Raw genomic sequence first — 16,441 nt, forward strand, 5'->3', positions numbered from 1 at the left:
AGCTACTTGTTAGGCTGAGGCAGGAGAATCACTTGAACCCAGGAGGCAGAGGCTGCAGTGAGCTGAGATTGTGCCACTGTACTCCAGCCTGGGCAACAAACAGAGTGAGACTCTATCGCCGAAAAAAAAAAAAAAAAAAAAAAGAAAACAACAACAAAGCCCATAGAAGAGAGATCATCAGGTGGTACAGCATAGTCTTCTCTTAAAAGACAAGAGATTGGGCTCAAAATTTGTCACTTTCTAGCTGTGTGACCTCAAGCAAACTACTGAGCCTCTCTGTGCCTTGATTTATAAAATAAGAGCAGTGAGAGCTCAGAGGACAAAGGGATGGTGTCTGCTTGTGTAACTGGATGAGGTGGCACATGAACTAGACCTTGAAGAAGGGGGATGGACATCTGAAGGCAAAGAGGCCAAAATGGCATTCCAGGCAACGAAGGCAGAGGGGTCAAAGGCCAGGGGAGGATGGAAGAGAGCAGGCTGAGGGGATGCTAAGCAACTTAGCTAGGCTGGGCACAGGGCCTTTAAGGATAGCAGGTGACTGTAGAACAGAAAGAGGGATTAGGAGGAAGATCTAGTGAGCCTTGAATGCCAGGCCACAGATGAGGCATACAGAGGAGTCGTCTTTAGATGGAGAACAAAGGGGAAGGGGTTGGGACTGGGAGTAAGGTAATGGGACACCCAGAGGGGCATCTCCTAGAGCCTGACCCAGGGAGTCTCAGCCATCTACACAGGTCAATATACAAACAAACAAACAAACATGCACATCCATAGGTATAAGTGTGTGCTTTGAATCCTGGAGCCCCAGTCCTAACACAATGCCTGACATAGGGGAGGGCGAGGTGCACAACTGGAAAAACAGGCAAATATTATGGGAAGGAGGATGGGAAGATGGGTAGATGGAGAGATGAATGAAAGCAGGATGGATTGACAGATGGAAGGAAGAAAAGATGGATGGAAGGACAGACGGACAGATGGATGGAAGGATAAAAGGAGGGATGGACAGATGGATGGAAGGATAGATGGATGGATGGATAAGTAATGGACAGATGAGTTGAAAAGAAGAGAGAATGAAAAGAAGGGGCTGGTGGGTAGATGAAGAGGTGGATAGGCGGATACACTGGAGAAAGGACTGCTGAATAGATGGATGAACAGGATTGGCGTGGCTGGCTGGGGGGTCACCCATATCCTGTGGTGCTCCCCCAGACCCCATCTCCCCCCAGATGACATTCCATGCAGTGACTGAGAGGTCGTGGCTAGAGGCCACTCATGTGCTGCCAGGCCCCTACCCATGGTGAAGACCTGGCCCACATCTTCAGAGTCGTTGGCAAGGGCCCGGAAGTAGTGGATGGCCAGAATGCTGTAGAAGACAAGGCTGTTGTTGCCAATGTCTGCATCCAGGGCCAGAACCTGGATCAACTCTGAGCCCACCTTGGCGTCGGTGGCCACCCCTGCAGGAACAGGCAGGTGGTGTAAGTTGCAGAGCAGGGGCCACCCCACACCTCATGCCCAGGCTCCAGTCCCTGCACCTGCAGTGTACTCAGCCTTGGTGAAGCGTGGCGGCTGGTCGTTGATGTCCTCTAGCACAACGCGCACCTCCTGCAGTGTGAGGTCAGCAACCAGGTCGAGGGTTGGGGAGGGTCCACGGGGAGGTGTCCAGCTGCGATTGCTGGAGGCCTTGACTATGAAGGAGAAGATGGCTTCTCGCTCCCGGTCCAGGTCCCGCAGCACCAGCAGACGCCCGTCGGGCTGCAGATGGAAGTTCTTCTCTTCGTTGCCGACTGAGGGTGGGACCATGGCACAGGGTGAGGGGGTAGGGCCAGGGGCAGGGCATATGTGGGTCATCTCTAGCCCCAGGATAATCAGGGCACTAGCTCTGTCCGGCCCCACCTGCGATGAAGTAGTACACGATCGCGTTGAGGCCCTCATCTGCATCCACTGCGCCCGTCACATTGCCCACGAGGGTGCCGCGTGGTGAGTGCTCAGGCACTGTCAGCAGCTGGTACTGGGGGCTGCCTTTCTGCGGAGGGAGGGGGATGTCCTCACAGGGTGCCAAGGGAAGGCCTAAGCTTCCAGTCCCTGTTTCAGGGCCCTGGGCAGTGACTATGCATGTCCTGAGGGAATTTACTGTCCAGGCCTTATAGGGTGAGTAGAAGCATTGTAACCTCAAGGGAGCAAAGCATGGCCTGGGGACCTAAGCTCTGCCCTCACGGAGTGTTGCCCAGAACCCAAATGAGTGCTTAAATGAGAGGAGCACACACGTTACTCTTATATGCACATGCATGTGTATGCACTCACACTCAACAGTCTCCAAGCAACATCGCATCCCATGTGCACATAAGAAGAAAAAACAATCATGTCAGAGAGTTGGAGTCCACAGGAGGGGCCCTCAGCCCTGCTGTCAGATTTCATGTCAGCCCCATATCAATACATCAGAGCTGGGCGGGGCGTAGTGGCTCACGCCTGTTATCCCAGCATTTTGGGAGGCTGAGGCAGGTGGATCACTTGAGGTCAGGAGTTCTAGACCAGGCTGGCCAACATGGCAAAAACCCATCTCTACCAAAAATACAAAAATTAGCTGGGCATGGTGGCGGGCGCCTGTAATCCTAGCTACTTGGGAGGCCGAGGCAGAAGAATCACTTGAACCCGGGAGGTGGAGGTTGCAGTGAGTCAAGATCATGCCACTGCACTCCAGCCTGGGCAACAAAGCAAGATTCTGTCTCAAAAACAAAACAAAACAAAACAAAATCAGAGCTGATTTTCATGCTTTGTGTGTGTGTGTGTGTGTGTGTGTGTGTGTGTGTGTGTGTGTGTGTAGGCAAAGACAAGGCTATCAGCTCCATAAGTCAGGCATTTTGGTCTGCCTTTTTTTTTTTTTTCCATCGCTCAATATAGCTCAATATAGTGTAACACTGCTGCTCAATAAATAGTTGTTCTTGCATGAAGTGCATGCAGACAGATGTTTCCGTGTCTAGCCAAATGTGTATTCTGGCACAGTGTATATAGGAAAGTGTGTGCGCGTGTGTGCTTGCAGGCAGGTGAGTCCCTGTGTAGGTGTGACCAGCGCAGGAGGTGGGCGAGCTCACTGGAGGCCTCACGAAGAGGGGTTCGTTGTCATCAATGTCCTCCAGGGCCACCTGCAGCGGCTGCATAGTCTCGTATGGCACCGGCTGGCCCAGGTCGCTGGCCACCAAGATGAGCTAGGAGCGGAAGAGTGCAGTCAGAGGAAAAGACTGGGAGAGGGGGTTGGCTTGGGGACTTCCCGGTGGCCAGGTCCCCTAGAGACTTTCCAGGAGGCGAGGAGCAGGACTAGCGCCCAGAAGAAAGCCCCGCCCCAGGCCCCGCCCCTCGCACCGGGCCCCGCCCTTACGCTGTACACCGCCTGCGTCTCGCGGTCCAGGCGCTGCGCAGTCTGGATGAGGCCGCTGATTGGGTCGATGGTGAAGAACTCCCAGTCCCGGTTGCCCGCCGTCTTCAGGAAGCTGTAGCGCACGGCGCCGTTGAGGCCCTCATCCTTGTCCGTGGCGTAGACCTCATACACGTTGGAGCGCAGCGGGATCTCCTGTGGGAAGTGTGGGGAGGAAGGCTCCTGGACCCCTGAGAGAATCTCAGCTCCCAGGCCCTGAGGGAGCCCTCGCTCTTTCTCCTACGGTAGCAGAATGTCCTCAACAGCTTACGGCACCCACCAGGAGCACCTTCCTGCTCGGCTGGATTCTCCTGGATTCTGGGCTTCTGCTAGCTGTTGTCCCTCTTCTTTCCTCCCCAACCCAAGCTAAGGCCACTGTGCACTGACAGTCCAGCCTGGGAACCACATGCTTCAAGCCTTCCCAGGGTGACCATCTTCCCAGGAGCTGACTCCGCCCTTCTAGTCCCATTCATTGCATGCTGAGGTTTAGGGGACAGAGGGGATCCAAGCGCTGAGGCCACAGCCAGCCTTTGTCCTGTATCAGTCTTGCTCTCTCTGCTACCCCAAACACAGGAATTCTGGGTGTCCCCAAACAACAACATCCATCCAATGGGGTACCTGAAAATGGGGGTGGGGGACACAGGCAGGGTGACATGGTGGATAGGATAGGGGTTGGCCACCAGGGTCTGGTTTGTAACTAACCTGCCCGGAACCTGGACATGCCACCTCACTCCCCTGAGCCTGTCTCCTGAACGCCTTTGAGCTAAGCCCAAGATCTTGAAAACATCATTGAAATCATACATTGACCCACGACAAGGCTGCCCAGGGCAAAAGAAAGGGCATGTTTCTTTGCTTTTAGCTGAAAAATGATCAGCTCAGCGTGGTTTCGTTGTTTATCTCACAGATCATGACAACTGGAAGTTCCAAATGGCAGTTACGTCTAATAAAAAGTAGGACGACATACACATAATACATGCTGATTGTTCAGGAGACGTAAGTCTTTCCAAATGCAAAGCCTTTGAAGGGAGTCTTCATAAATGGGGCCTTTGGTGTGAAAAAGGACTAGATTATTATTAATTTATACCCTGCCTCATTCCACAAAAGAGATTTGATGCAGGGGACAAAAATACATAAATTATAACAAGATTGATCAAGTTAAAAAACTAGGGTAAAGAAAAAAATTGGTTGGCAGGAAGATGAAAGCTGAGGGGTGGGAAGCAAGGTATAAGCCCTAAGTCCCTGCAGGGTCACTCGAGATGAGCTGACCACTCTGAGCTCCCTAGTGGGCACACCAAAGAGGACGGACTGCTCTATCACTGCTGAAGAGACACTAGACACAAGGTAAAAAAGCAAAGCACATGGTAAAGGCACAATGCTTCTTTGAGCTTAGCCCTGGGAGACTTTTATCCCACAGGACCTCAAAGAGGAGACAGAGTGACACGATGGACTTAGCACGGACATTCTGAGATGTGGAGCCTGGGTGGAGTTTGGGGGACAAAGAACAAGTGGGAGATACTCTGATGGTGCCACTAAGGAGCATTTTGGGCCTGTGTACTTAGAAGAAACGGGGAGAGCAGAAGACAAAGGAGTACTTCCTCTATCTTTATGTGGCAATTTAGACTGAGAAGTGGAAGAACTGGAGAGATTCCAGAACCTCGCCACTTCCCCTTGTTTCTTATTTTGATGCTCATTCTCAGCTCCTAGGCTGTCTCCACACTGTATCAGCAGGAACAACGGAAAGACGGAAGGGGCGTGTGTGTTTATTCTGAGACAAGTATGGGGGAAGTGGGTTGTGGAGGAGCCTGTCCTTTTTGGTAGACATCTAGGATCAAGAGATGGGGTACTTACTTATTATTAGTCCTGTTTTGCAGAGGAAAAAATAGACTTACAGAAAATAGACTTACAGAAGTCACTTGCTCAAAGTCATTGGGCTGATAAGCGATAGAGTTAGACTTCAACTAAATTTTTTTTTTTTGGATAGAGTCTCACTCTGTTGCCCAGGCTGGAATGCAGTGGTGCAATCTCGGCTCACTGCAACCTCCATTTCCCGGGTTCAAGCGATTCTGCTGCCTCAGCCTCCTGAGCAGTTGAGATTATAGGCATGCACCACCATGCCCAGCATGCATGTATTTATTTATTTATTTATTTATTTATTTATTTATTTATTTGCATTTTTAGTAGAGATGGGGTTTCGTTATGTTGGCCAGGCTGGTCTCGAACTCCTGACCTCAAATGATCCACCTGCCTCGGCCTCCCAAAGTGCTGGGATTACAGGCGTGAGCCACTGCGCCCAGCCGAACCAAAGATCTTTAACTAGCACAGCCCATATACTAACCACTGTTCAATACCACCCTGTGTGGCACTGGACAGGTCTGCTTCCTTCTCTGGCCTCAGTTTCCCCACCTTAATAAACTTTTTTTAATTAAAAAAGTTTTTTTTTTTTTTCCTGGAGCTAATTTCCTGAAGCCAAGTTTCCCCACCTTTAGAGTAGAGTGCTTCCACTCTTCTAGGCCACAGCTGGAAGAAGGAAATACTGGTGGGCAGGAGGCCCTGGGGGCAGGAGTACCTCTCTGATGTGGAGGATGGTGCCGTTGGGTGGGCGCACAAAGACAGGGCGGTTGTCGTTGACGTCGATGACCTCCACCAGGAGCATGGTGGTGCCCCAGAGTGGGGGCTCTCCGCCATCTGTGGCCACCACGGTCAGATTGAACCTCTCGTAGGACTGCAGTGGCCGCTGTGTGGTCACCAGGCCCGAGTCCATGTCCACATGGAAGGCCTCTGGCAGTGGGGGCAGGAGAGTAGCTCTGGTTGAGACGTCCTTCCCACCCTTCCCTCTACTCCTGGCCTGGGGTGGCAGGCCTGCCCCTCCCATCCCCCAAGGCATCACGGGTGTCCAAGGAAGGCCACATACCCACGCCAGGGCCCTCGAGTGAGTAGGTCAACTCTCCATTGGGACCTTCATCCTGGTCAGTGGCCATCATGGTGATGACCGAGGTGCCCGCTGGCTCATTCTCATACACACTTGTGCTGAACTGGGGCTTGGAGAACTGTGGCCGACAGTCATTGACATCCAGCACTTGGATCACCACCTGAGTGGAGGGAGGTCAAAGCTAAAGGTGAGGAGCAGGATGGGGCTGCCACAGGGGACCTGGTCATGCAGGAGTAAGCCCAGATAGAGGAAGGACAGGTACCAGCCTGGGAGGGAGGTAATGTCTTCTAATGTGTTGGAGTCTGATTTGAAGCAACTTATTTAACCCCCTGAGCCTCAGTTTCTTTGGCTGCACAATCCTAGATCCTTGGCACAGTGCCTAGCTCAATAAACACTCAACAACTAGAACAGTGGTTAACAGGTAATCTGCACCTGGGCCCTGAAGCAGAAACCCCTTATCCCCTCACACCTCCTACTTTTGTTCCTTGCTACTCCCCACAGTGGTCCTATAAATCTGGCTCTAATCTCTGTCCCTTAGTGCTGGTTTGGTGGCATTCCTCCACTCCCCAAGGCTTCTCTTGACTGGGATTTGTGTCTGGCCTGAGACTTGGCTTCCCTAGCTGACCTCCCAGTCTAGGGCAGGTCTTATGGACACAGCAAACCATGGGGCCTTTGTTCCCTGGTTGCTGGGACCTGCCTGAACTGCATCCTTATCAGAGCCCTTCATAGCAGTGACTTCATTTTTTTTTTTTTCGATGGAGTTTTGCTCTTGTCACCCAGGCTGGAGCACAATGGTGCGATCTCAGCTCACTGCAACCTCCACCTCCTGGGTTCAAGCGATTCTCCTGCCTCAGCCTCCCAAGTAGCTGGGATTACAGGTATGCACCACCACGCCTGGCTAATTTTTATATTTCTAGTAGAGACGGGTTTTCACCATGTTGGCCAGGCTGGTCTTGAACGCCTAACCTCAGGTGATCCCCTCGCCTCACCCTCCCAAAATGCTGGGATTACAGGCATGAGCCACCATACTCCGGCCAACAGCAGTGACTTTAAAGATCTCCTTTCAGTGCACAAAGCACTTTCAAACCACCTCATGTCCCCAGTTGCACATCTGTACCCTCCTTTGCAGATTTGACAACACAGGCTCAGAGAGGTTAACTGACAAAGGTAGTGTGCTCAGCTCATGGAACTTGAGTCTTCTGACCCCAAATACTGTGCTTTTCCCAACACAGCACATGCATAAGTGACAGGGATGAGGTTCGGATGTGTGCGTGTGTTCCCAGCCCCCTCTACCTGCCAAAAAGAAGTGGTCTTGGCCCATTCAGCTGTTCACACCCCCGACCTTTCAAGAGAGTTTCCTTCAGATGATGAGTTTATTGTGAGGGAGAAGTGAGTACTACGTACAGAAAGATAGGTCTGCCAAAGGCAAAAGAAGGGAGGAGAGAGAAAGAGGAAGCAAAACCTTGAGGCCTGGGACTCTGCAGAGAAAAGGGGATTGAGAGCCGAGAGGGTGAGATGCTGGCCTCAGAACAGCTGTGTGGACACTGGAATGGGAATGGGGTTGTGACTTGGAGCCCTCATTAGTATTCTTTAAGAGACATAACTAGGCCAGACTCCGTGGCTCAAGTCTATAATCCCAGCACTTTGGGAGGCTGAGGCGGGTGAATCACCTGAGGTCAGGAGTTCGAGACCAGTCTGACCAACATGGAGAAACCCTGTCTCTACTAAAAATACAAAATTAGCCAGGTGTGGTGGCGCATGCCTGTAATCCCAGCTACTCAGGAGGCTGAGGCAAGAAAATTGCTTGAATCGGGAGGTGGAGGTTGTGGTGAGCCAGATCGCGCCATTGCACTCTACCCTGGGCAACAAGAGCGAAACTCCATCTCAAAAAAAAAAAAAAAAAAAAAAAAATAAGAAGAAAGAGAGAGACATAAATAAACATGATTCCTTCATAATTATGTTTGGTTTCTGGACTGTGTTTCTTTCAATGGGACACTATGGTGATACTGGGCCATGTGGAGCCCCAAGCATTATTTGGGTTATACCCAGGTATGTTTAGCTGCCTATTTGCCAAAATATTTTGCCAAATAGCAGTTTGGCAAAGATTTCTCCCAGAGGGTCCCTGTCTTCCTAGGCCACAGTCATGGGTTACAACCCATCCAGTCACCCTCTTGCCTTCTCCTGTCACTGTGTCTCAAAGGGGACTGGGTGGCTCTGCTCCCAATCTGTAGCAGTCCACTCACTAGAGGCTTTGCTTGTTGCCTCCACAACCCCAGTCCCTGTTGTCCCTGGCCCAGGTTAGCTCCCCTCACCTGCACTGAATTTTCACGACGGTTGCTGGCTACATCCCCAGGGTTGTCTTTGGCCAAGGCAGTCAGGATATAGTGGTCCTTCTTCTCCCGGTCCAGAGAAGACAGCACATAGATGTCACCCTAGTAGGGAGAGGGTGGCTTTAGGTCCTTCAATCATTCAAAAGATATTTATTGAGCACCTAGTATGGCCAGATGCTGTTATGGGGTCTGGAGATTTGACATTGAACAAAAGAGACAATAACTCCTGCCCCCAGGAAGCTCCCATTCTAGTGGCTCTTCTTGCTCTCACTACCCCAGCCTACCTGGGGATGGGGTGACCAGCCCAGCCTGCAGCTCCCTGCCTGACAAGGAAATAGCATATAGTAGGTACCCCATAAATGTTCAATTGTCTTAATGCCAGGCCTGGAGCCATGTCTGATGGCTCATACCAAGCAGGAAGGAGTGAACACTGCTGAAAGGGCAGAGTGCCAGACGATGTAGGCAGAGCAGGGCAGTGGAAGGGAAAGTCCAGTTCCAGCCCCAGCAACTGGGGAAGGCCCTGCCTGACTAACGAGCCCTAGGCCACAGGGCTCTCTCTCTATACTGAAAATAACAGCTTTGAACCAATTAGCAGACATTTGAAATCATCACCCATCTTTTCTCCTGAATTTCAGCTCTTCCACAGGTCTGAGATTCAAGGAAGCATGTGGGAGGCACCCTTGGGGGCATCCTCCCTTCCCCAGCACTGAGTATAGGGCCATGTATACAGTAGGTGCTCAGACACTGTGCCCACTTTCTGCAGTGCTTCCCATGCCTCTTTTCTGACTATCTCAAAAAGTAGCCCCATGGACTTCAATCATGCATTTTTAGTGTGCAAAGGACACATCTCAGAAGTCCCATAAAGAGCTCATTCCTAAAGACTTGGCCACTTCCTTCAACATCTGTTGGGACAGAAAGGCTGCAGTCTGACAAATGTCTGGGACTCTGAGAACAGGGTTTGCTGACTTGGCTAAAGAACCTCTGGGGCTGCAGATGTCCAGGTGACAAGACCCAGAGGGATCACTGCAATACTTTTGGTGGCTGTTCAGTCTCTGACCCTGGGTCCTTCCCACTTCTAGATTCCAGGCCCTTCATCACTGCTCACCGTGGTGGGGTTGATGGCAAACTTGCCCTCTCCATCTCCAAGGCTGTACTCAATGAGTGCAAAGTTGCCTGAGTCAGCATCAGTGGCAGTGACTGTCAGGATGACTGTGCCCATAGGCACATCCTCAAAGACCGCCTCCTGGAGCCCAGTGGGCAGGGAGAGAGAGTAGGCCAAGGTCAGTCCTAGAGCCCGAGCACAGCCCTAGAACTCACTGATGCAGGCATCAAGCTGCTCATGGGCTGAGCACTCCCGGGGGGTTAGAGACTGGCAGGGTGGGAGAGGAAGACGCCCAAAGGCCCCAAGATATTGCCACAGGTCCTGGACCCAGCCTGTGGCCTGGCCACTCACCTGGTAGGAGGGCTGGTCAAAGATGGGGTTGTTGTCATTGATGTCCACAATCTCCAGGTAGACAGGGATCTCAGCTGCCCGGGGTGGGGACCCATTGTCTGAGGCCCTCACAGTAAAGTTGAGCCAGTGCACCTCCTCGTAGTCCACTGTCCGGTTGGCAATGACCTTCCCTAAGACACAGAGGCTCCCATGGTCATTTTGGCCATGGTTCATTCATGGCAGCTCTCCAAAGTATGAGGGGAAGGACCTGGACTCCGAGGGGCAGGTGTGGTCACTTGAAGGAGGGTGGTTGGGCAGCATTGCCTAGCGGCAGGGCACACAGCAAGGAGGGACTAGTGTCCAGTTTTTCTTATGGAGGGTGAAACAGCTTCTCCCAGTCACAGGGATGAATATCAACTAGCCCAGGACCGGAGACACCTCCTTCTTGGCCTTCCTGCTCCCTCACTGGTACTAATAGTAGGAGCTTGGCTGGTGGGATATCCCAGGTTTCTGGCAGACATCAAGAGGCTTCCATCCCAACCTAGGAGTAAGCACTCTGTCCCTTCCCCTGGTTTGGGCATCTGGAATCTGGCATGGAATGTCAGCCATCTTGGATCTGGCCCAGTCCACTGAGGGGCCACGGAGAGGCTATGGTCCCTCCTGGGGGCTAAGCAAGTACAGATATATGCCCCCCAGCCCTCCTCTGACAGATTTCTGACCTACCTGCTGAGGAGTCCTCCAGCTGGACGTAGCCTGGGGGCACCAGGTCCAGCAGGGTGTAGGTGACCAGCCCATTGAGGCCCTTGTCAGGGTCCACAGCTGCCACAGCAATGAGTGTTGTCCCGGGGGTGGCCCCCTCCAGGATCCGCTCCGTGTAGTAGGTGATCCCAAAGGGCTTGAACTGGGGCGTATTGTCATTGACGTCCAGGACGTTGACAGTCAGCTTGGCTGGGGTGGAGGCCGTGAGTGAGGGAGAGGGGAAGGACACCAGTGTGGCTGGACCAGGCCTTCTTTAGCCTCAGCCAAGCTGGGAGAGCATGGCAGCATCCCACAGCCCCCCGGAGGCCCCCTGAGGATTGACCTGACCCTCAGGCTGCAGGACAGGAGCCTTTCCAGTGGTCTGCTAACTTGCTGTTCCATAAGAGGAAGGGCTAGGTGACCCTGGTGGAGCCCTTGGCTCTTTCTGTGCCCTGGTTTCCTAACCTGCTTAATGAGGTAGGGTAAGATAATCTTTACGATCCTAGATCCTGTCTGAGCTGTCCCCTCTATGTAACCGGCCTGGGCCCTTAACCATCTGAGCCTCTGACACGGAAGAGATGACCAAGTCTACCCTTCCTTCCGGAAAATGTGGCCTTCTGGGCTGTGAAGATAAGCAGTCAACATCTGCGAGGCCTGGCTTCCCCCACAGCAGCTGTCTCTGCCTCATGTCCGAGGCAACTTGAGGCCACCCCATCCCACTTCCCCCTCTCCACTCTCGCTCTGCCCACACAAAATCCACCCCTCTGCCTCCCCCTCCCAGCCCACGCCTCAAGGCTGCAGGCAGGGTGGCCTGGGCCTGACTGGCAGAAGGTAACACTAGGCCCCTCCATTCTCCACTGTAAGTGCCTGCATCCTCAAAGCAGTGTCTGTGGCCTAAGATCACCTCCCCTCGCTCTTTGCTTCCTCTGTGCTAACCCTGTGGTTTCCTATAAGATCATGGGTTTCCCATCTCACATCCTAGCCACACCCTGATTACCAGTTCTGCTGGCTGAACCTAAGCCTCTGTCAAACCATTTTTTCTCAATCCTTTCCAGTCTCTACCAAGCCTCCTTCCTACTCTGAGCCTGGGGGTTCAGATCACACACAATTCTGAGCTTCTGGATCCTCCACTGCTGAGCTCTATGTAGCTATCACCACCCTGGGCCTCACAGTGGCTGCCACCTTCCATGCCTCTTGTGTTGCCTGACTCCTGGCTCCTGGAGCAACTGGGTCTTGTTGCTCCCTCCGTGGGGACAGACCAGTGCCTATTCCCCACCTGCCCCCTGCCCTGATTGGTTCTGAGTGACCAATGAGAGATGTCTGCAGGGAACCTTACCATTTGGCACACTGACAGAGCGCTCTGGTAGGTCGCTGGCATTGTCAATCACTGAGAGAGTGACCTCATAGGTGGCAACCAGCTCCCGGTTCAGGGGGGACTTCACCATTACAGATCCTGTGGACCAGACCAGGCCAGGTTCAGCCTGAGAAGAACCCCCTAAAATCTGCCCTTCCCAGGGGTGCTCCTGGCCAAACCCTCCCACTCCTCACAGAGGATGATGGTCCCCAGTGGATTCTGGGACTTGTGGCTGGGGTGGGCCCACAGACGACTCATAAGCTGAGGGCACGTGGTTCTGCCCCTCCTATGATGCTTACTAGCCAGGTGATGTTGGGGAAGTTATGTCACCTCTCTGCACCTCTGTGTCATTTGTAAAACAAGCTAATTACACTACTGACTGTCTACCCATCCTTTTCTCAATCCCCTACTATTTTGAGGATTAGAAAAACAAAATGAGCTTCCATTTCTAAAGTACTTAGAACAGTACCTGGCACACAGAAGCTATGTAATTGCTTGTTTAAAAACTACTGTATTGCCTAACAATGCAAATGTACTTAACACTGCTGGACTCTACACTTAAAAAGTGGCTAAAGTGGTAAATTTCGTTATGTGTATTTTATCACAATTTAAAAAATGCTTAGATTCTAGGGAGATCACGTTTAAAAGAAAGTCATGGTAGCTGAAAAGCCCTGAGGGGTTCCCTGGAGGGGACAGTGGTGGAACCATCTGGATACTTCAGGTCCATCCCTTTGTCTTGATTAAATAGGGAGTGACATGGACTGATTGTGGGACAGGAGCATTGGTTCCATGGCAGTCCTAGCAAGGGGTTTCCTTCTGTTCTATGCACTGCCTCCCAGAGTCCCTGCCTGCTCCCCAAATCAGAGAGGAACCCCCCAGAAGCATGGACTGGGACTGGACAGACCTAGTTTGGCTGACCTCAGTGCTGGCTTTCTTGGGACCTTTCTTGTTCCTGACTGTTAGAGGGCCTGGTGGCTTCTCCTCCCACTGGCTTCATCCCAGAGTGAGACTTCCTCTCCCTCTCAGGTACAGGGGTCTCTGAGATTCCCTTCCCCCTTGGCAGATCCCCCTGCTGGGCTTCTGTCCTCCGTGGGTCCCCAGCCATGGGGTAGTCACTTACCCTGGGCCGCCTCCTCCTCCTCCTCCTCTTCCTACTCTCGCTCCCTGTCCCCCAGGCTGGGGAGCGAGGATGGGGAGAGGGCGGCTGCATTCAGTCTGCAAAGGCTGGGCCACGGCCTTGGCCCGGGCCCCACAGGACAGGAAGGGTGATGGGGGTGCGGTGGGCATGGAGGAAGGCAGTGGGGTGAGGCAGAGAAGAGATGAGGTGGGAAGTGACAGAGAAACAGAGCTCAAACCTGTGGGCCTGCCAGCCGTGAGGAAGAGAGAAGAGGGTTAACATCAGTTAGTTCAGGGTGCAGCGGGGATGGAGCAGAGCAGGGCAGGGAGGACGGTGGCAGAACTGATGGGGTGGGGGGAGGGAGGGGTGGAAACAGGGAGTGGGGAGGGGAAGAGACACTGGGAAGGAAACCAGGGGAGCAAGCGGAAGCCCATTTGGAGTGGAGAGCTCAGGGGCTGAGGCTCTGGCAAGAAGGAAAGGGAGCAAAGTGGGCAAGGGAGGAGTGGGGGGCTGAGGAGGAGGGGGCAGAGAAGACACTGGAAAGAAAAATAGAGAAGAGAGTCAGTTGGAGGAAGGGGGAACAGGAAAGAGAAAAGCAGTAGGGCATTGAGCAGAGAGCCTCAAGTTGAGCAGGGACGTGGAGCAGCTCTCCATGGTCCTGACCAACCCATGCAGTCAGGAATTTTGCTAACCTGGGATGTAGCTGGTTCTATCTAACTTCTCCTAGTGCTCGTGTGTTTTTCTTCTTCTGTTTCCCTTTGGGCCTCAAAAGCAGACTGAGGTTATCCTGTTCTTTGGCTGGCTGCACACTATGACCACTGGCACCTGTCTTGTTTTATGTGTGTGTCTACTCCTTTTCATCCCCATACTCCGCTCTCCTTTCCTTCTCCCTTCAGGCAGTCATTGTCATGTATTGAAGTATATTTTTTGTTAATAAAAGTATTCCTGAAAATCATGTATTGTTTTGTATGTATTTTACATTTATGGAAATGGTGCAGTGACATATATCTCATCCCATTTCTTATCCTTTTCTAATAATACTTATTATTAAGATCCATCTACATTGCTTTGTGTGTGTCTAATTTATTGCTTCTCACTGCTGGCACTGCTGGCTGGTAAACCCATGATGTGCACCCACGATATTTTACTCTTCAGTCTCCCAGAAATGGACACCTGCATGGCCCCAACTCCACCATCACCAATAACACTGCAGTGAGCATCCTCAGACAGTTTCATTAATGCCCTGAGACTTTCTCTGGAACATATACTGGGTAATGATGGTACAAGTGTACCTTATGCTGGATTGCTATCTGGACAGTGGAATCAGTCACAACTCCTACAGCGGTGCATGAGGGTTTCAATGTCCCCACACTGTCATCAATATCAACATTGTCCAGCATCCTAATGTCTGCTAATCACGTGTGAAAAACTGATACCTTACTGCTGTTTTAGTGCTCTGTCACAGCCATGTTGATTTTTCTATCACTCCTCTGGGCCTTCCAAGAGGTACACCAATCAGATCCATGTCCCTTTCCTAACTCCCCAAAGGAGAAAACACTGAACTTTGGGGAAAATGATAAAACCATCAGCATTACAATAAGCTGCATACATTGTGAAAGATAAGCCACAGTTCTGTTGGTTTCGTGACAGCATAAGAAAATCATTGATCTGCATGCAACTTGCAGAGGATTTAAATGGCCAGCATACATATGAAGAAAGTATTCAGCCACCTCGTTAGTAAAGAAATGCATGTTAAACAAGGTATCACGGCTGGGTGCAGTGACTCACACCTGTAATCGCAGCACTTTGGGAGGCTGAGGCAGGTGGATCATCTGAGGTCAGCATGATCAAGACCAGCTTGGCCAACATGGCGAAACCCTGTCTCTACTAAAAATACAAAAATAAGTTGGGTGTGGTGGTGCATGCCTGTAGTCTCAGTTACTCAGGAGGCTGAGGCAGTAGAATCGCTTGAACCTGGGAGGCAGGGGTTGCAGTGAGCCGAGATCGCACCATTGCACTCCAGCCTAGGCGACAGGAGAGAAATTCCATCTCAAAAAAAAACCAAAACCAAAACCAAAAACAAAAGGGCAAACAAGGTATTACTTTCCTTTAAAATTGCCAACATGAAAATGTTATCATATTTAATGCTGGCATGAGTGTGGTGAGACAGGTGCTCTCATACACTGGTAGGGTGAGGGAATCAGGAAGGCCAGAGGAGCTGCTCAAGGGAGGAGGAGGAAGAGAAAGCAGAGAAAGAAGGAGCAAGGGGAGAGATGGAAAAAAGAGGGGAAGAGGAGAGAAGAGAGTAGCAACAGAGCAGCAAAGAAAAAGAAGGAGAAAGAAGGGGGAAGCAGGGAGTAAGGAGACAGGACTGGGAGCTGGGAGGGAGGTGGGAGGGGTGCAGGCCCTTGTACCTGTGTTGATATTCACAGCAAAGGCATCCTCCTGGTCGGGCACCAGGAGATCAGTGTCATCCTTGGCCACAATGCCGACGATGTGGTACTCTAGCTTTGGGTTGAGGTCGCGGTCAATGGCTGTGACATTGGCAATGACAGTGCCTGGCTCGGCCGACTCCAGTACGCTCACTGTCTGGATGGGGTTGAGGAACTCAGGGCGGGAGTCATTGATGTCCTCAATCAGGATGGTGATGATGGCTGTGCCCGAGAGAGGAACGGTGCCCCGGTCGGTGGCCACCACCGTTAGCCTGTAGGACTCCTGCTGCTCTCTGTCGATGATGGCATTGCCAACACGGATGACCCCGGTGACCGGGTGAATGAAGAAGCGGTCCTGAGCCCCAGCTTCTATTCGGTAGACCAGCTCTCCATTGAGCCCACTGTCCTCATCTGTGGCTGTGACTTGAAGGACGGAGAATCCTGTTGGGGAGGGAACAGGGAGTAGCTGCACACAGTGGCCTCTTCCAGAAAGAGCTACCAAGACACATTTGTTGGTGATGTACAAGAGGCCCCTTCTCATGACAGCCTTGACAGCATTTTCTTTTATACCTTTTTCATACGTGTAATTTTATAGGAAAATGGAATATTATTTTATATTCTTGGATTAAACAATATTTTATAATGTAATAATTAGTTGTATCTTCTGCAAATGGTCTGCTTTTGTCTTTTGCCCATTTTTCTGTCA

The 16,441-nt window shown here is 51.7% G+C and overlaps 1 protein-coding gene across 8 annotated transcripts in view; it reads right to left on the reverse strand.

Annotated features, from left to right (window-relative positions):
* The window catches only part of CDH23 (cadherin related 23), a 419,472-nt gene that overhangs the window by 6,833 nt on the left and 396,198 nt on the right, over nucleotides 1-16,441 (reverse strand). For 6 of the 8 annotated variants that reach the window (XM_025397731.1, XM_025397736.1, XM_025397735.1 and 3 more), the window contains 13 exons: nucleotides 15,718-16,176; nucleotides 12,169-12,285; nucleotides 10,818-11,042; nucleotides 10,116-10,285; nucleotides 9,768-9,905; nucleotides 8,645-8,764; nucleotides 6,315-6,492; nucleotides 5,970-6,181; nucleotides 3,368-3,559; nucleotides 3,084-3,197; nucleotides 1,888-2,017; nucleotides 1,527-1,778; nucleotides 1,287-1,448 (listed from right to left, as the gene is read on the reverse strand). In XM_025397731.1, coding sequence (XP_025253516.1) covers nucleotides 1,287-1,448; nucleotides 1,527-1,778; nucleotides 1,888-2,017; nucleotides 3,084-3,197; nucleotides 3,368-3,559; nucleotides 5,970-6,181; nucleotides 6,315-6,492; nucleotides 8,645-8,764; nucleotides 9,768-9,905; nucleotides 10,116-10,285; nucleotides 10,818-11,042; nucleotides 12,169-12,285; nucleotides 15,718-16,176 — 2,469 coding nt within the window. Of the gene's footprint in view, nucleotides 1-1,286; nucleotides 1,449-1,526; nucleotides 1,779-1,887; nucleotides 2,018-3,083; nucleotides 3,198-3,367; nucleotides 3,560-5,969; nucleotides 6,182-6,314; nucleotides 6,493-8,644; nucleotides 8,765-9,767; nucleotides 9,906-10,115; nucleotides 10,286-10,817; nucleotides 11,043-12,168; nucleotides 12,286-13,306; nucleotides 13,610-15,717; nucleotides 16,177-16,441 lie in introns of those variants that run through there. The other 2 variants (XM_025397738.1, XM_025397737.1) reach the window with 1 other exon arrangement.

The sequence above is a fragment of the Theropithecus gelada genome, chromosome 9, assembly GCF_003255815.1.
Source record: "Theropithecus gelada isolate Dixy chromosome 9, Tgel_1.0, whole genome shotgun sequence".
In the NCBI taxonomy this organism is placed as follows: domain Eukaryota; kingdom Metazoa; phylum Chordata; class Mammalia; order Primates; family Cercopithecidae; genus Theropithecus; species Theropithecus gelada.